The 19,441-nt window shown below is 51.2% G+C and overlaps 4 protein-coding genes across 4 annotated transcripts; 3 read left to right on the top strand and 1 right to left on the bottom strand.

The window, feature by feature from the left end:
• Positions 1 to 4,691: 4,691 nt before the first annotated feature.
• On the top strand, positions 4,692 to 5,102 carry LOC144827930 (histone H3). Its single transcript, XM_078686095.1, has one exon. It carries the CDS (start codon positions 4,692 to 4,694, stop codon positions 5,100 to 5,102), a length of 411 nt encoding a protein of 136 aa, XP_078542221.1.
• Positions 5,103 to 6,029: 927 nt separating this feature from the next.
• LOC144827929 (histone H2B 1.2-like) lies at positions 6,030 to 6,410 on the bottom strand. The gene has a single exon (XM_078686094.1). It carries the CDS (start codon positions 6,408 to 6,410, stop codon positions 6,030 to 6,032), a length of 381 nt encoding a protein of 126 aa, XP_078542220.1.
• Positions 6,411 to 6,697: 287 nt separating this feature from the next.
• Positions 6,698 to 7,096, top strand: LOC144827928 (histone H2A type 2-C-like). Its single transcript, XM_078686092.1, has one exon. It carries the CDS (start codon positions 6,698 to 6,700, stop codon positions 7,094 to 7,096), a length of 399 nt encoding a protein of 132 aa, XP_078542218.1.
• A 978-nt stretch (positions 7,097 to 8,074) lies between these two features.
• Positions 8,075 to 8,386, top strand: LOC144827927 (histone H4). The gene has a single exon (XM_078686091.1). The coding sequence runs from the start codon at positions 8,075 to 8,077 to the stop codon at positions 8,384 to 8,386; it is 312 nt and encodes a 103-aa protein (XP_078542217.1).
• The last annotated feature ends 11,055 nt before the right edge of the window (positions 8,387 to 19,441 follow it).

The following is a 19,441-nucleotide window of genomic DNA, read 5'->3' as shown; positions in this document are numbered from 1 at the left end:
TGCCTACTTCCAGCCTCCAGGCACCAATGTTACTGACACCTGTGACATTTGGTGGTGTTAAGCTTCAAGGGGAAGAAGTCACACCTTCTACCCAGGGTTATGGAGCTCAGTGCAGGGTAAGAATTCAGGTTATCCCCCTGACTGGAGGTGTTAAAGCAAAACACTTCACATGCCCAATAAATTGTATTTCACCCCATCACAGTATCAGGAAAGGCCTGCAAGGCCTTGGGCCTACTTCCAGCCCCCAGGCACCAATGTTACTGATACCTGTGACATTTGGTGGTGTTAAACTTCAAGGGGATGAAGTCACACTTTCTACCCAGGGTTATGGAGCTCAGCGCAGGGTAAGATTTTAGGTTATCCCCCTGGCTGGAGGTGTTAAAGCAAAACACTCCACATGCCCAATAAAGTCTATTTCACCCCTTCACAGTATCAGGAAAGGCCTGCAATGCCTTGGGCCTACTTCCAGCCCCCAGGCACCAATGTTACTGACACCTGTGACATTTGGTGGTGTTAAGCTTAAAGGGGAAGAAGTCACACCTTCTACCCAGGGTTATGGTGCTCAACGCAGGGTAAGAATTCAGGCTATCCCCCTGGCTGGAGGTGTTAAAGCAAAACACTTCACATGCCAAATAAAGTGTATTTCACCCCTTCACAGTATCAGGAAAGGCCTGCAAGGCCTTGGGCCTACTTCCAGCTTCCGGGCACCAATTTTACTGATACCTGTGACATTTGGTGGTGTTAAGCTTCAAGGGGATGAAGTCACACTTTCTACCCAGGGTTATGGAGCTCAGCGCAGAGTAAGATTGTAGGTTATCCCCCTGGCTGGAGGTGTTTAAGCAAAACACCTCACATGCCCAGTACAGTTTATTTCACCCTTTCCCAGTATCAGGAAAGGCCTGCAAGGCCTTGTGCCTACTTCCAGCCTCCAGGCACCAATGTTACTGATACCTGTGACATTTGGAGGTGTTAAGCTTCAAGGGGAAGAAGTCACACCTTCTACCCAATGTTATGGAGCTCGGTGCAGGGTAAGAATTCAGGTTATACCACTGGCTGGAGGTGTTAAAGCAAAACACTTCACATGCCCAATACATTGTATTTCACCCCTTCACAGTATCAGGAAAGGCCTGCAAGGCCTTGGGCCTACTTCCAGCCCCCAGGCACCAATGTTACTGACACCTGTGACTTTTGGTGGTGTTAATCTTAAAGGGGAAGAAGTCACACCTTCTACCCAGGGTTATGGAGCTCAGCGCAGGGTAAGATTTCAGGTTATCCCCCTGGCTGGAGGTGTTTAAGCAAAACACTCCACATGCCCAATAAAGTCTATTTCACCCCTTCACAGTATCCGGAAAGGCCTGCAAGGCCTTGGGCCTACTTCCAGCATCCAGGCACCAATTTTACTGATACCTGTGACATTTGGTGGTGTTAAACTTCAAGGCGATGAAGTCACACTTTCTACCCAGGGTTATGGAGCTCAACGCAGGGTAAGATTTTAGGTTATCCCCCTGGCTGGAGGTGTTAAAGCAAAACACTTCACATGCCCAATAAATTGTATTTCACCCCTTCACAGTATCAGGAAAGGCCTGCAAGGCCTTGGGCCTACTTCCAGCCTCCAGGCACCAATGTTACTGATACCTGTGACATGTGGTGGTGTTAAGCTTCAAGGGGATGAAGTCACACCTTCAACCCAGGGTTATGGAGCTCAGCGCAGGGTAAGGATTCAGGTCATCCCCCTGGATGGAGGTGTTAAAGCAAAACACCTCACATGCCCAATAACGTTTATTTCACCCCTTCACAGTATCAGGAAAGGCCTGCAAGGCCTTGGGTGTGTTTCCAGGCCCCAGGCACCAGTTTTAGTGATACCTGTGACAAGCTAGGGATGGGCCAGAGTACCTGAAGGCTAAGATCTGAAACTGTGAATGGTGTTCATATACGTTTTGGACTATGTGAAGTGTTTTATTTTTGGTTCCCTCTGCCTACATCCAAAGCGAAAGCCTGTAATTAGCAGTAGATCTCAATCAGGCTGCCAGGCGCAGAATCTGATTCGTGGGCGCTGTTCGCTCTCTTGACAGACCATTTGATTCAGGAGTGGTCCCCACGCCAGCAATCGGGCTCACTACAACAGTGATAGTCACGTGTTTTGACCGTGTTGTTAAGGTCGGTTCCCTTCTACGTACGTCACCTGAGTGGTAAAAAACCTAACTCCAGCTGTAAAAAAGCAGCTCAGCAGAGTGCCTCCATGCAGGTACTGGGGGGGTCACCATTTCAGGTGCATTCACACCCTCTGCTCTCCCTCGGGGGGCCGTTAATCATGTAGGCCTGACTCGGCCGCCTGCCTTCACCGTGTCACTGTGTGTTTATTATGTTGAGTCTGCGCCCGTCTCCTCCAGCTCGGCGCTTGGCAGTGAATGCCCTCTGCCTGCATGTGCACCTATCAGCGCGCAGCCCCCAGGTGATGCCTGAGCCCGGACCGTGCCCCGCTGCTTGTAAAAGTCCCCCGGCTGCCCCCGAGTCGTGGGTGCCACAGCCGAGGGTGCAGGCGCGCGGCGAGGGCCCCCCTGGCCCCCTGTTGTTGTCTCCACTCCCCGCGCTCGGCCGGCGGAGCCCTGTGTTACTTCGGCCCGTTCCAGCACGCGCTCCCCGCGGCCCCCGGAGCCCCACTGCGCCGCCACAGGGCCCGCTCCATGCAGGAGGCCCCTCCCGCCCGTGGGACACCGCTCCCGGCCTCGGAGCGCGAGGGTGGACCGGGGAAAAGGGGCCCGGGGTCCGGGATTCCAGGCTCAGAGGCGTCAGCCATCGGGGGAGGGCAGAGATCCACGGGGCATTACGAGCCTCTGAGGACGGGGGCAGCTGAAACGGGGGCGGGCGCGGGAAGGGGCTGAAGCTGGGCTTCTTTTCATGTGTGCCTGGGAGCGTGTGTTTCAGTGATTGTGTTTTAAAACTTAGTTATTCCGATGGTAGGAAACACAAAAGTCAGCTGGGAGCAGGGAGCCGAGTGCGCCTCGCACAGCCCTCGCTCCCCGGGACCAATCAGGGGCTGGCTCCTCCCTATATATGCACGGGGCTCGGCTCGGGCGGTACATTTCTGCTCTCTGACAGTGCCTGCGCCCCGACTTGCATTACAATGGCAGAAACCGCTCCCGCCGTCGCGGCGCCTCCCGCTGAGGTCGCCCCCAAGAAGAAGCAGCAGAAGAAAGCAGCGGGGGCCTCCAAGGCCAAGAAGCCTTCCGGGCCCAGCGTGTCCGACATGATCATGAAGGTGGTGACTGCCTCGGCCGAGAGGAAGGGAGTCTCCCTGTCGGCCCTGAAGAAGGGGCTGCTCGCCGCCGGCTACGATGCGGACAAGAACAAGGGCCGAGTTAAAGTCTCCCTCAAGAGCCTGGTCAGCAAAGGCGCCTTAGCCCAGCTGAAGGGCACCGGGGCCTCCGGGTCCTTTAAGGTGAACAAGAAGCAGCTGGTGGGCAAGAAGGCGGCAAAGAAGACAGCCACCAAGAAGCCAGCGGCCAAGAAAGCTGCCCCTGCCGCCAAGAAGCTCCAAAAGGCTCCCGCGGGGGTCAAGAAGAGCCCGAAGAAGGTCAAGAAGCCAGCGGCAGCCAAGAGCCCCAAGAAGCCCAAGGCTGCCCCCGCCAAGAAGGCTGCCAAGAGCCCAGCGAAAGCCAAGGCGGCGAAGCCCAAAGTAGCCAAGAAAAGCCCTGCCAAGGTAGTCAAACCCAAGGCAGCCAAGCCCAAAGCAGCCAAGCCCAAAAAGGCAGCGCCCAAGAAGAAGTAAGGGCTTACACCGAGACACTGTAAACACAACGGCTCTTTTAAGGGCCACCACCCTGTCTAGAAGAGAGCGTGTTCATCCCCACCTTTGCACCCACCCAATGCCCCACTGCTCAAAAATAAACGGCACGGTACATCCATAGCGCACCTTTCCACACGCGAGTGCCGCGTGTGATCTTGGCCATATAAACGGCTCTTACGGTGCTGCGTGGATTGAAATCGGTATAACATAGAAAATAAGGGGGTCCGGGAGTTATAAGACCTCCGTTTATAATACATGTGCAATAACGTGTGTGTCTCGGTGCTTTCACTGACCCGGGCAGACTCGACATAGTGTCTGCATAAGGCAGACGATTGTGAACTTTAAATGGAGCGCAGGGAACTGCGTGCTCCAGGGTGAGCAGGGGCGGGTAAAAAAAGGGGGTCTGGGAGTTATAAGACCGTGGTTTATTATAAACGTGTGCTAACGTGTGTGTGTTGGTGCTTTCACTGTACCCGGGCAGACTCGATATAGTGTCTGCATAAAGCAGACGATTGTTCACTTTCAATCGAGCCCAGGTAAAGGGGGCGTGTTCCAGGGTGACCAAGGGCAGTGTGCTCATGACATCTCGGGCTCCTCTCCCGGTTGACCGGGGTCGGGTGGACCACCAGTGGATGGACGGGACACGGAGACAAAGGCTGGCTGAGGCGCGGGCTCCGGCTACATCATCCAACCGGAGGTTTCTCTTTTATCCACAGCTCATTGGACAGCTAGGCTGCAGCCTCCGGTTCAGTAACCAATCGTTGCACACCGCGGGCTATTTTCGAACGTGGGGAGGTCTCCTCAGCCAATCAGAGCAGCCCTCCGTCTCTGAGCGCATAAATAGGGCTCTTTTCCCGTTCGACGCCATTCTTCTCTGCCTTCGCTGAGACAGACCGCTCCCGCCATGGCCCGCACCAAGCAGACAGCCCGCAAGTCCACCGGCGGCAAAGCGCCCCGCAAGCAGCTGGCCACCAAGGCTGCCCGCAAGAGCGCGCCTGCCACCGGCGGCGTCAAGAAGCCTCACCGCTACCGGCCCGGCACCGTGGCCCTCCGCGAGATCCGCCGCTACCAGAAGTCCACCGAGCTCCTCATCCGCAAGCTGCCCTTCCAGCGCCTGGTGCGGGAGATCGCCCAGGACTTCAAGACCGACCTGCGCTTCCAGAGCTCCGCCGTCATGGCCCTGCAGGAGGCCAGCGAGGCCTACCTGGTCGGGCTCTTCGAGGACACCAACCTGTGCGCCATCCACGCCAAGAGGGTGACCATCATGCCCAAGGACATCCAGCTGGCCCGTCGCATCCGAGGCGAGAGGGCCTAAGGCGACAGACCGACCCGGACAACCACCACAACGGCTCTTTTAAGGGCCACCACCCTGTCACCTACGAGCTTATCTTATATGTCATGGCATGTGTTTTACAGGTTAGGGAGGGTGGGCTGTGAGTACCACGAGCACTGGGCAACTTATACCGCCGGCTCTGGAGAAACCAGAGCACTCTGTGTTCACAGTGCACAAACACCTCTCCAATGTGTCCTTCATTTTAAAGCGTTGTTTGGGTAGAGGGTTGTGGTAGGGATCCGCGGGTCACAAGCCAGCACTATGGGGCATCTGTGCTCCCGGTACGTCGGGTTCTGAGAGTGCCATTTGGCAACTTATACCGGCTCTGGGGGGACCAGAGCTCTCCGTGTTCACAGTGCACAAACACCTCTTCAATGTGTCCTTCATTTAATAGAGCGCTTCTTTGGGGGTAGAGGGTTGTGTAGGGATCCGCTGGTCACAAGCCAGCGCTATGGCGCATCTGTGCTCCCGGTACATCGGGTTCATGTGTCTGATTTCGGGAACGTTTGCCCCGGGGCGGATTATAGCCGTTCGCCAGGGTCTTAGAGTACTAACACAACGTTAAACCAGCTCACACAAACACTGTTCGCCCCTAACATGGAAAACAATAAGCCCGGGGGCAGATGCGCGAATTCCCAGGGGGTTCATTGAACCTCATCGTTACAGTGCTTATGTGATACTTGGTCCCAACGAGGGCTCATTCATAGGGATATGTTAATTTAAAGAGGAAAAACGGGTTGCCTGCTCGGTCTGCAGCAAGCCCTGTGAGAGCGGGCCTTTCTGCACTCAACATTACCCTTCTAAAACACATATTTCTCAAGTGATAACAGAAGCACATTAGCTCTTAGAGGAGGAAGTGGTTGGCCCTTAAAAGAGCCTTTGTGTTTGTTGGTGATGCGCCTCGAAGCCTTACTTGGCGCTGGTGTACTTGGTGACGGCCTTGGTGCCCTCCGACACGGCGTGCTTGGCCAGCTCTCCGGGCAGCAGAAGGCGGACTGCGGTCTGGATCTCCCGGGAGGTGATGGTGCGCCGCGAGTTGTAGAGAGCCAGTTTGGAAGCCTCATTAGCGATGCGCTCGAAGATGTCGTTCACGAAGGAGTTCATGATGCCCATGGCCTTGGAGGAAATGCCGGTATCTGGGTGCACCTGCTTCATCACTTTGTATATGTAGATGGCATAGCTTTCCTTCCTGCTCTTCCTGCGCTTCTTCCCGTCCTTCTTGGGCGGCTTGGAGAGTGCTTTCTTGGAGCCCTTCTTGGGAGCCGGCGCAGACTTGGCTGGTTCAGGCATGGTGGACGCTCTTTCACTGCTTGCTGTGAAGCCGAGAGAAATAAAGCCTACGCGCCCGGCACTTGTATTTATGGGCTTGGCGTGCAAAGCAGCCTTCTTCCCGGTTCTCCCTTCTCATTGGCAGGCTCCCCACTTCCTATGTTAAGCCCTCCTCCTCCAATGAGAAGTACTAACAGCGCCTAGCTGTCAACCAATCAGACGCTCCCGGAGTCTTTATATTACCGAGTCCAGCAGAAAGAGCATTACTATTCTCTCTGTTGTGTGACTGAGACCCTAGACCGATCGCCATGTCTGGACGCGGAAAGCAAGGAGGAAAGGCCCGCGCCAAGGCAAAGACACGCTCTTTCAGAGCCGGGCTCCAGTTCCCCGTGGGCCGTGTGCACAGGCTGCTCCGGAAGGGAAGCTACGCCGAGAGGGTGGGCGCCGGTGCCCCCGTCTATCTGGCTGCAGTGCTGGAGTACCTGACCGCTGAGATCCTGGAGCTGGCTGGCAACGCCGCCCGGGACAACAAGAAGACCCGCATCATCCCCAGACACCTCCAGCTGGCCATCCGCAACGACGAGGAGCTGAACAAGCTGCTGGGCCGAGTCACCATCGCCCAGGGAGGAGTCCTGCCCAACATCCAGGCCGTGCTGCTGCCCAAGAAAACCGAGAGCCACAAGGCACAGGGCAAAGCAAGCAAGTAAAGGCCCGCAGACCCCCGTGGAAACACACCCTAAACACAAAGGCTCTTTTCAGGGCCAACCACAGACTCCATCAAAGAGCTTATCCGTGCCATGGTGTTACTCTGGCGGCTTCATAGATGCGGCAGCGCCCGCAACCGTAGCTTTGTAGCGGAGGGCATGCCCAAGCTCTGGCCGTACACTTTAATGTTGTCCCGTCCCAAAGCCTAGCATGAGGCCGACCATATTATTTTTTTTTTTATATACATATATAATTTTAATTTTCAGGGACACATTTTGCAGACTTGCCCCAGCCGAGCGGGCACCGAACGCGAGGGTTAGGCGGGCCGTGGTGACAAGTGGGGGCCTGGAAGGGGGGGAAGTGTGTGTGTTTGACTGATCAGTGCACCGGCGGCAGCTGCTGAGCCCGATCGGGAGTCCCTGACAAAGAGGCGGGCTGGGAGCGCGCTCTTTTTAAAACAATATTCTACATATATATATATATATATATATATATATGTCCATTCTTGGGGGGACACATTTTGCCGGCTTGCCCCAGCCGAGCGCGAGATGTGGGCAGTGTTACGAGGTTGCAGGCGGCCAAACGCAGCGGGGAGAGGCCGCTAACGTGTGCCGGCTCCATTAAAACATGTCCGAGCCTTCTGCTGCTATTGGAGAGGGGGCACCGAACGCAGGGGATAGGTGGGCCGCGGTCACAAGTGGGGGCCGGGAAGGAAGGTGCTTACGTGTGTTTGACTGATCAGTGCACCGGCGGAAGCTGCTGAGCCAGCCCATGACAAAGGCGGGCTGGGAGCCCGCTCTTTTTCAAACGGCAACGGCCGCTCCAGTCCCCGCTCCCTGCAGAGGGCGGGCCGGGGCCCGGGCTCTCCCGCCTCACTGGGCCTCACTTGGTGCTCCCGCGCAGGTCCGCTGCTCCTCCTCTATATAAGCAGCCGTGCGGACGTAAGCCGTCATTTCTGCTCACAGCATCAAGAGGAGAACATGTCTGGACGCGGCAAAGGCGGGAAGGGGCTCGGCAAAGGCGGCGCCAAGAGGCACCGCAAGGTGCTCCGGGACAACATCCAGGGCATCACCAAGCCGGCCATTCGCCGCCTGGCGCGCCGTGGCGGAGTCAAGCGCATCTCCGGCCTCATCTACGAGGAGACCCGCGGGGTGCTCAAGGTTTTCCTGGAGAACGTGATCCGGGACGCCGTCACCTACACCGAGCACGCCAAGAGGAAGACCGTCACCGCCATGGATGTGGTCTATGCCCTGAAGCGCCAGGGCCGCACCCTCTACGGATTCGGCGGTTAAACGCTCGACTTGCCCACGGAAAAAAAACGCACAACACCAACCCAAAGGCTCTTTTAAGAGCCGACCACGATGTCATGGGAGAGCTGTGTCTATGCACTATTGTTCGGCTACTCGCTAGCCCAATACCAGGGGATTTGCTCCGGTGCCACCCTACCATGTCGGGCGCTGTCCCGTGGCCCAGAAGGCCGCCATCCTGGAGCCCTGGACTGGGGACTTAGGGGGGCTTTTGCCCGGCCCACGAGCCCGCCATGCTGGAACCCTTCCCTGCGGGACTAAGGGGGTGTTTAGACCGGCCCAGGTGCCCGCCATTATGGACCCCTTGTCTGGGGACCTACGGTGGGTTCAGCCCGGTCCAGGGGCCTGCCATCATGGAGCCCTGGACTGGGGACCTATGGTGGGCATAGCCCAACCCATGGTCCCGTTAGCCTCGAGCCCTTCACTGGGCAGATAAGGGAGGTTTAGCCCGGCCCAGGGGCCCGCCATCATAGAGCCCTTGTCTGGGGGCCTACGGTGGGTTTAGCTCGGACCAGGGGCCCGCCATCATGGAGCCCTCGCCTGGGGACCTAAGGCGTGTTTAGCCCGTCCCAGGGTCCCGTTGGCCTGGATCCCTGGACTGGGGACATAAGGTGGGTTCAGCCCGGTCCAGGGGCCTGCCATCATGGAGCCCTGGACTGGGGACCTACGGTGGGTTTAGCCCGGCCCAGGGACCCACGAGTCACGCAGTTCACCGACTATTAAGCCCCCCACGCAGTGGGGGCTTACAGCACCGGGCTGGGAGACAAAATCGGAGTTAGTGCAGCCGTTCCGCCGCCCGGCCATCTGGTCGCCGCAGCTCACTGGGTCATCTGGTCGCCCACTATGCAGCGACCAGATGGCCCAGTGAGCTGCGGCGACCAGATGGCCGGGCGGCGGAATGGCCGCGCCAAATCCAGCTTTGTCTCCCGCCCAGGAGCTGTAAGCCCTGCGGGATTAATAGTCGATAAAGTAGGGTTCCCATGCAGGCCTATAGGAAGAGGGTGTGGGATCCTACATTTTGTGGTGAACCACCATGTCCGTTTACGGGTCCCTCTGGGCCTTTAAACTGCGGTTTCAGTATTTTTCTTTTTTGTGTGTGGACATTTTGGTTCAAGGGGACGTGGGTACTACTTCTACCCAGGGCTGGTGAGCTCCGATTCGGGTAAAATTTCCGCATTTCCCCCTTAGCTGGAGGTCGGGGAAAAAAAAAAACGATACATACACTTTTTTCTAACTTTATGTTCAAGGGGACAAAGTCACTTTTTCTAGCCATGGCTGGTGAGCTCTGATTCGGGTACAATTTCCACATTTCCCCCTTAGCTGGAGGTCGCGAAAAAAATATATATATATATATATTCTCATTTTTGAATTTTTTACTAACTCTTTAGGTTCAAGGGGACAAAGTCACTTTTCCTACCCAGAGCTGGTGAGCTCCGATTCGGGTAACATTTCCGGTTTTCCCCCTTAGCTGGAGGTCGGCAAAAAAAAAAACTATATATAATTTTTTTTTTTTACTGTCTCCTTAGGTTCAAGGGGACAAAGTCACTTGTTCTACCCAGGGCTGGGGAGCTCCGATCCGGGTACAATTTCGATTTTTCCCCCATAGCCGGAGGTCGGCAAAAAAAAAAATCTAAACTTTTTTTTTTTTTTATAAATTTAGGTTCAAGGGGACAACGTCACTGTTTCTACCCGAGGATGTGGAGCTCCGATCCGGGTAAAACTTCAGGTTTTCCCCCTAAACTGAAGGTGGTCCAAAAGAAAGAAATAAAAAAAATATATATACACATACAATTTTTTTTTTCTTCTTCTAATAACTCTAGGTTCAAGGGGACAAAGTCACTTTTTCTATCCATGGCTGGTGAGCTCCGATTCGGGTACAATTTCCACATTTCCCCCTTAGCTGGAGGTCATAAAAAAAAAATATATATATATATATATATATATATATTCTCATTTTTTTATTTTTTACTAACTCTTTAGGTTGAAGGGGACAAAGTCACTTTTCCTACCCAGAGCTGGTGAGCTCCGATTCGGGTAACATTACCGGTTTTCCCCCTTAGCTGGAGGTCGGCAAAAAAAAAAAAACTATATATAATTTTTTTTTTTTTTTTACTGTCTCCTTAGGTTCAAGGGGACAAAGTCACTTGTTCTACCCAGGGCTGGGGAGCTCCGATCCGGGTACAATTTCGATTTTTCTCCCATAGCCGGAGGTCGGCAAAAAAATAAAAATCTAAACTTTTTTTTTTTTACTAACTTTAGGTTCAAGGGGACAACGTCACTGTTTCTACCCGAGGATGTGGAGCTCCGATCCGGGTAAAACTTCAGGTTTTCCCCCTAAGCTGAAGGTGGTCCAAAAGAAATAAATAAAAAAATATATATATACACACATACAATTTTTTTTTCTTCTTCAAATAACTCTAGGTTCAAGGGGACAAAGTCACTTTTTCTACCCGGCCTATGGAGCTCCGATCCGGGTACAATTTACCCATTTAAAACTGTTAATACAAAATATATATATATATTTTGCTCAATGTTTAGGTTCTAGGGGACTAAGTCACTTTTTCTACACAGGGCTATGGAGCTCGGATTAGGGTAATATTTCAGGATTTCCCCTTTGGCTGGAGGTGGAGAAAAATAAACGTCATTCAAAAGGTATATAAAGCACTTTGCATTATCAGATCCTAGCCTTCAGTGTCCCAAGCCCATTTCTAGCCTGCAGGCACAAAGTGTCTATTTCTGCACAGGGCTATGGAGCTCCGCGCAGGGTGAAATCCCCCGCTGTTACAGTATCAGCACAAGGCTGTGGGCCCATTTCTAGCCTCCAAACACCTCTTATAGGGATACTTGTAACATTTGGCGGAGTTAATCTTCAAAGGGGATACAGTTGCTCCTACTAACCTGGGCTATGGAGATCCGCGCAGGGTAAGATTTCAGGTTCCATCCCTGGCTGGAGGTGCGAAAACGAAAGAGTTATTTATTCCAACACTGTATCTAACCCCTTTACAGTATCAGACCCAGGCCTGCAAGACCATAGGAACATTTCCGGCCTCCAGGTGAGGAAAATTGAATTTTGCCCTGTCATGTGTCCCTACGTGTTCCCCATCGTATGTTATATGTGCATGATCGATATGCATATTTACCCCCTTGCCCGAATAAAGACGCACTTATAGTTGTGTCCAACGTTAATATGTCAGTTATCCAGTCCCCCTGAAAGCAACAAGTATTAGGCCTGTGTTGCCAACGTCTTTACATTGTGCACGTTAATTCATCGAGTTGTCCCCGTTTCTAGGCCTCACAGGGCCCGGACACCAGATTCAAGCCTCAAGTCTCCTGAACGACTCCGAGGAGCGATGCAGCCCCTCCCGCATCCCTGACCCTTCACTTACTTCCTGCCAAGCAGCGCGGTGCCCGGCCTGGCCTGCCTGCCTGTCTGCCAAGAATATGTTATGCCTACAGTTATCAGTTCAGCTCCCCGGCTTCACATTCCTAGCTAACGAACCACATAAACATCTTCATCTATAGTCTAGTCTTCCTGTCTCCATGCAAGAGAATTACTGAATTAGTATCCATAGAAGATTCATAGCACACGCAATACATGTAGAATATATGCATGCACTAGCCTTAGTGACAAGTAGCCTTTGCCCTGATGACTTTTAGATTCTATCAACATGTACTCCAATCACGAGATATCAGATATGCTATAGGTACATGTCGTCCTGACATCCCAGACTTTAGTCTCCTCTTCTAGTGCTAGAAGTCAGAGCCCCAGCTCTCCCCAGTTACACGTCATGGCCCGTTTGCGCGCACCAGTAGGTTAAAGGTTCCAGCTGCCCAGGTAGCCCCCTCCATGTATCCACCCATTTATGACACTTCTGTGACGTTTACATCACATGTCTCCGTGCACGCCCTGTGCACGCCTTCTTGTTACGCCCATATGTTCTTATCTTCCGTTTGTCACTTGTTACCCCTACTGTATTCAATACAATTGTACTGTTTTACTATATATACTGTATGATGTTAATATGACATTGCGCGACTTCCCTTTCCTGTGTCTGTCCCTTCCTGAACCTTTGCAGGTGATGGAACCCGATGGTCCATTGGCTCGAGCCATCTGATTAAAGCCCGTATGACTCAGATACCACGGATTCTGCCTCTTATTTATTGAGCTATCCTTTTCAGTTAATGCATAGAAAAATAGTACCGGTAATTAATTATTTATTTACCACATAATGGCGCCCGAATAGGGACGAGCCCCTTCCCCACGCGCCGGCGATGTAACGCAGGCCCCCTGACCCTTCTACAGCCGTGACGGACCCCTACTGTGCACGTGCAGATATTTCTGCTTCAAGTCTCCCTCAGGCCCACGGAGGAGACGGAGACTGCGGTCCGGCATCCAGACGAGGCGGTGAGGAAGGCGGATCGTCCCGACCAGAGCCCAAGCCGAGAGAGCAAGGTCCGAGGTATCCGGAGGCCCACCTGTTTCCGAAGCCCGAAGCCCGAAGCCCGAGGCGCATGCGTAGTGCGTAGCAGTAACCAGACGTCGTAGCAGTCCAGTCCAGTCCGAGGCCTTCAGTTTTGCTTCCCGGTGAGTACCGTTGCTGGGACGTATCTAGACGGGTTCATTAATTTATGCCCGGTCCGACGGGTTTGGGTACACAGATCCGGTCCGACGTGTTCACTTAGGTGGATACGGTATGACGTGTCTCTTTAGGAGACCGGTATGTTCTGTACTGTTTTAGCAGTGCATCCAGTAATTCTAGTAAGTCTGTTCTCGAGAAATTCAAGTATTGTGTTTTCAATGTATCAGGTAGTATTCTGTTCGAACTGTTATTAATGTGTTCTTGATGTCGTGGTATGAGTGATTGTTTGCTATTTATTACTGTGTTCATTGTGTATTGTGTTCAAGTTCAAGTACACTTCAAATATGCCGCTGTTTTCTAAGTTACGTCAGATAAAAACCAGAAAAGGGTTACTCGAAGAATCAGTTCCTGTCCCTCCCAGGGACAGTCCAGGACATTTCATGTATCATAAGCATGGCTTAGATGCCATACTGTATCTAGATTTATGGGTGGACTACACCAAAGATCTCGAAGAGAAATATAGATGGCCTGTTTCAGGAACATGGGATGCCGAGTGCATCATGAGAGTAGAAGAAGCATTATGGAAAAAGAAAGCCAGACAATCCCAGAAAGATGCCATAGAATTATGGCGTAAAGAATCACATAAAAGAACTGAAAAGGAATTCAGAAAAGCAGAATTAAGTAGGGAATCCTCAGAAAAAGGCCAAGAAAGGGAATTACTAGAAGAAGGTGAACGAGTTAGAGCAGAACAGTCAGATAGACAAAGAAATGCCCTTATTAAAGGTATGTACCCCCTTCTCGCCGAGGGTTTGCCTAAGGCGACCCCGGAAGCACCCCGTAATTTACCGCCACCATTGGTCCCGACTAAGCTACGTCATAAACCGACTGCAGCTGAAATTTTCCTTTCTTCCTATTTAGACGACACTGTCCCAGAATATGCTAATACGAATCCTACTCCGCCTGTTCAACTTCCACCTCCCGTTAATAATGTAATCACTGTGCCTCCAGCCGTGGGTCCCGGGAATCCTGTCCATGTGCCAGTACCCCAGGACCAACCCACATTACGTACCCCTACTTTGCCAGTCACGTTACCAGCAGCCGCACATTCAGTATTAACTGACGATTCCAGTTCCGGAGGAGCAGGGGGAGGTACTCCTATCACCCCGCCTCAAACAAGGCGACGGACGCTGAGAGATGTAGCGTTACAGCGTACGCCAAAACTGACTACATACGAAGCCCTCAGAAAGTATCTTAATGAGTGTGGATCTGATTGTAGATATGACCCAGTGCCAGGCGAAGATAGCATGATAATATATTCCATTCGTTTACGACGAGTTGCAAGCTTCTTGGTTACCATATCAAATATGGAACAACATCTAGACAGAATATATCACTTTATCCGAACAGGGGAGAAACCAGAAAGTATTCATGAAGCAATGGTACACAGAAAAGTCGAGATTCAAGGCATGATTTTGCAATTTTTAATAAATTGTTTAATAAGAGAACAGGATCCTCCTGATAAAAACAAAGAAGATATGAAAGTCCTGACAAGATGGAGTGACAATATAGCAGAAGGAAAACACAGGACACAAAATTGTATAGAAACCATGTACAGAAAGATTCGTAAAGAAATTATAAGCATACACCAAAAGGAGGAAGCAATGAGAGTAGCCGAGAAAGAGAATGACTCTTCAGACGAAGATATAGACAACGAGAATCCCACCAGAATAGCGTATCTAGGTAGAACGAGACCTTCTGATAGACACACACGCCTAGATTACAAGAAAGCTTTTCCTCCTCCCGTACCAGAACAGTGTTCTCTTGAACAAGTATTCCAGGCTACCGATAAAGTTCTGAAATTACGAATAGGTTACAGTGAGCTTAGTACCATGCATGAACAAGAACTAGCCCGATCAGCAGTTCGATGGACTAGTGATTCTACCACGTATTCAGACGAAGTAGTGGCTCAAATGTTTCTGAAACTGCCCCCAGGCGAGCAGCGACTGGTGGGTATGTACATGATCCAGCACCTCATTACACTGTACGAGGATCAGCATTCTGATCCAGGTCCCTTATATAATGTATTGAACGAGTTACTCCTAAACCGATGGAAAGGTCTAGGTACCGATTTACTTAGCGTCATTCTAGAACAGCGCCACGAATACAGAACGTTCCTGACTCCGCATTTTGTTCCTGTCTCACCCACATTCTACATAGATAGACAGAATCCGTTGCGAGAAGTGCATCCTGTTAAGGGAACGGGCTGCTCTCGAACGAGTATTCGTTTACACCCCTATAACGAAAATAGAACTACTAGAAATGAAAAAGTTAGTGCCCTGTCACGATAAAGATCCAGCAGGGTTTCACCGTGAATTAAAAGACCTGCTCCGTTTGGGAGAATACACGTATCCCGATATCATCAAAATGTTAAAGGTCCTGTTGCCTGCGGGCATATATGAAAAACTCAAAGAAAAAGAATGGGAGGTGGGAGAGAAAAAGATTGATTGGACCGCGTTAGAGAACGAAGATAACACACGAGTCCCAGGTACTGGTCTTGGGGATAAAGCCAAAGAGTTGCCCGAACTGTTAATACAAGACTTGCCAAGATTACTAGCCACGAAAAAGGAAGATTGGGATGCCATCTCAGCCTGTAAACAGAAACAAGACGAAGACACTAGTGATTTTTATTCCAGATTTGGGAAATGTTTCATTATTAATAGCGGTCTGAAAACAAGTAGTGAGTCCTATCCACATCTTTTTGTTACCAAACTAGTTGAGAATTCTTTACCACAAGTTAAAAATCGAGTATTAAAAGTCGAGAGTACATGGCAAGCTAATACCCCGTCCCAAATGCTCCAGATGTTACAGTATCACCAGAATAGAATCAGGGAAGAGCAAGAACACGAAAGGAGACGTATGAAAGATACGAAAATGAAAGTAGTAGTTGCACAGTCTGTTCCAGCAGATAGTCAGAAGAGGGGTACGAATCAGACTACTCATTCTACAGCTCCCGTTAAAGGGACATGCAATTACCGTAAACAGCCAGGTCATTATATAAACAAATGTGCAGTTCTGAAACATAACATAGCTACAGGTAAGACGAAAGAGAGACCGCGTCCTCCTAGACAGGAACATGTTCCGCAGAATACGCAACCACCGCAGAATGCACAACAGACAGTTACAGTACCGCAGCCTATAGCTGCCACACAACACGTTACACAGCAGATGTACCAGTACGCACAGTCAGATTATCCAGAATATCAGCAGTATTCATGAAACAGCCTAGAGAGCAAAACACTTCTCATGCCCAATAAAGTCTATTTCACCCCTCCACAGTATCAGGAAAGGCCTGCAAGGCCTCGGGCCTACTTCCAGCCCCCAGGCACCAATGTTACTGACACCTGTGACATTTGGTGGTGTTAAGCTTCAAGGGGATGAAGTCACACCTTTTACCCAGGGTTATGGGGTTCAGGGCAGGGTAATATTTCAGCTTTTCACCATTAGCTGGATGTGCTGAAGCAAAACACTTCACATGCCCAATAAAGTCTATTTCACCCCTCCACGGTATCAGGAAAGGCCGGCAAGGCCTTGGGCCTACTTCCAGCCCCTAGGCACCTGTTCTTGTGATACTTGTGACATTTGGAGGTGTTCAGCTTCAAGGGGATGAAGTCACACCTTCTACCCAGGGTTATGGAGCTCAGCGCAGGGTAAGATTTCAGCTTTTCACCCCTAGCTGGATGTGTTGAAGCAAAACACTTCTCATGCCCAATAAAGTCTATTTCACCCCTCCACAGTATCAGGAAAGGCATGCAAGGCCTTGGGCCTACTTCCAGCCCCCAGGCACCAATGTTACTGACACCTGTGACATTTGGTGGTGTTAAGCTTCAAGGGGATGAAGTCACACCTTTTACCCAGGGTTATGGGGCTCAGCGCAGGGTAATATTTCAGGTTATCCCCCTGGCTGGAGGTGTTAAAGCAAAACACCACACATGCCAAGTAAAGTCTATTTCACCCCTTCACAGTATCAGGAAAGGCCTGCAAGGCCTTGGGCCTACATCCATTCTCCAGGCACCAATTGTACTGATACCTGTGACATTTGGTGTTGTACAACTTCAAGGGGATGAAGTCACACCTTCTACCCAGGGTTATGGAGCTCAGTGCAGGGTAAGATTTCAGCTTTTCACCCCTAGCTGGATGTGTTGAAGCAAAACACTTCACATGCCCAATAAAGTCTATTTCACCCCTCCACAGTATCAGGAAAGGCCTGCAAGGCCTTGTGACTACTTCCAGCCTCCAGGCACCAATGTTACTGATACCTGTGACATTTGGTGGTGTTAAGCTTCAAGGGGAAGAAGTCACACCTTTTACCCAGGGTTATGGAGCTCAGCGCAGGGTAAGATTTCAGGTTATCCCCCTGGCTTGAGGTGTTAAAGCAAAACACCTCATATGCCCAATAAAGTCTATTTCACCCCTCCACAGTATCAGGAAAGGCCTGCAAGGCCTTGGGCCTACATCCATTCTCTAGGCACCAATTGTACTGATACCTGTGACATTTGGTGGTGTTAAGCTTCAAGGGGAAGAAGTCACACCTTTTACCCCGGGTTATGAAGCTCAGCGCAGGGTAAGATTTCAGGTTATCCCCCTGGCTTGAGGTGTTAAAGCAAAACACTACACATGCCAAGTAAAGTCTATTTCACCCCTTCACAGTATCAGGAAAGGCCTGCAAGGCCTTGGGCTTACTTCCAGCCCCTAGGCACCTGTTCTTGTGATACTTGTGACATTTGGAGGTGTTCAGCTTCAAGGGGATGAAGTCACACCTTCTACCCAGGGTTATGGAGCTCAGCGCAGGGTAAGATTTCAGCTTTTCACCCCTAGCTGGATGTGTTGAAGCAAAACACTTCACATGGCCAATAAAGTCTATTTCACCCCTCCGCAGTATCAGGAAAGGCCTGCAAGGCCTTGGGCCTACTTCCAGCCTCCAGGCACCAATGTTACTGACACCTGTGACATTTGGTGGTGTTAAGCTTCAAGGGGATGAAGTCACACTTTCTACCCAGGGTTATGGAGCTCAGCGCAGGGTAAGATTTCAAGTTTTACCCAAGGATGGAGGCGTTAAAGCAAAACACCTCACATGCCCAATAAAGTCTACTTCACCCCTTTCACAGTATCAGGAAAGGCCTGCAAGGCCTTGGGTCTACTTCCAGCCTCCAGGCACCAATTTTACTGACACCTGTGACATTTGGTGGTGTTAAGCTTCAAGGGGATGAAGTCGCACCTTCTACCCAGGGTTATGGAGCTAAGCGCAGGGTAAGATTTCAGGTTATCCCCCTGGCTGGAGGTGTTAAAACAAAACACTTCACATGCCCGATAAAATGTATTTCACCCCTTCACAGTATCAGGAAAGGCCTGCAAGGCCTTGGGCCTACTTCCAGCCCCCAGGCACCAATGTTACTGACACCTGTGACAATTGGTGGTGTTAAGCTTCAAGGGGAAGAAGTCACACCTTCTACCCAGGGTTATGGAGCTCAGCGCAGGGTAAGATTTCAGGTTATCCCCCTGGCTGGAAGTGTTAAAGCAAAACACGCCACATGCCCAAAAAAAGTCTATTTCACCCCTTCACAGTATCAGGAAAGGCCTGCAAGGCCTTGGGCCTACTTCCATCCTCCAGGCACCAATTGTACTGATACCTGTGACATTTGGTGGTGTTAAGCTTCAAGGGGATGAAGTCGCACCTTCTACCCAGGGTTATGGAGCTCCGCGCAGGGTAAGATTTCAGGTTATCCCCCTGGCTGGAGGTGTTAAAGCAAAACACTTCACATGCCCAATAAAGTCTATTTCACCCCTTCACAGTATCAGGAAAGGCCTGCAAGGCCTTCGGCCTAGTTCCAGCCTCCAGGCACACATTTTCCAGATGACCTGGTACATTTGGTGGTATTAAGCTTCAAGGGGATGAAGTCACACCTTCTACCCAGGGTTATGGAGCTCAGCGCAGGGTAAGATTTTAGGCTATCCCCCTGGCTGTAAGGTGTTTAAGCAAAACACCTCACATGCCCAGTACAGTGTATTTCACCCATTCCCAGTATCAGGAAAGGCCTGCAAAGCCTTGTGCCTACTTCCAGCCTCCAGGCACCAATGTTACTGATACCTGTGACATGTGGTGGTGTTAAGCTTCAAGGGGAAGAAGTCACACCTTCTACCCAGGGTTATGGAGCTCAGTGCAGGGTAAGAATTCAGGTTATCCCCCTGGCTGGAGGTGTTAAATCAAAACACTTCACATGCCCAATAAAGTCTATTTCACCCCTTTCACAGTATCAGGAAAGGCCTGCAAGGCCTTGGGCCTACTTCCGGCCTCCAAGCACCAATTTTACTGATACCTGTGACATTTGGTGGTGTTAAGCTTCAAGGGGAAGAAGTCACATCTTCTACCCAGGGTTATGGAGCTCAGCGCAGGGTAAGAATT

The sequence above is a fragment of the Lissotriton helveticus genome, chromosome 4_1 (assembly GCF_964261635.1).
Source record: "Lissotriton helveticus chromosome 4_1, aLisHel1.1, whole genome shotgun sequence".
Taxonomy (NCBI): Eukaryota; Metazoa; Chordata; class Amphibia; order Caudata; family Salamandridae; genus Lissotriton; species Lissotriton helveticus.
The sequence above is the reverse complement of the archived record's forward strand: the minus strand, read 5'-3'. Positions and strand labels throughout refer to the sequence as shown.

Excerpts from the sequence above, each read along its gene's own strand:
- LOC144827930 (XM_078686095.1), top strand. The coding sequence starts at position 4,692 with ATGGCCCGCACCAAGCAGACAGCCCGCAAGTCCACCGGCGGCAAAGCG.
- LOC144827928 (XM_078686092.1), top strand. The coding sequence starts at position 6,698 with ATGTCTGGACGCGGAAAGCAAGGAGGAAAGGCCCGCGCCAAGGCAAAG.
- LOC144827929 (XM_078686094.1), bottom strand. The coding sequence starts at position 6,410 with ATGCCTGAACCAGCCAAGTCTGCGCCGGCTCCCAAGAAGGGCTCCAAG.
- LOC144827927 (XM_078686091.1), top strand. The coding sequence starts at position 8,075 with ATGTCTGGACGCGGCAAAGGCGGGAAGGGGCTCGGCAAAGGCGGCGCC.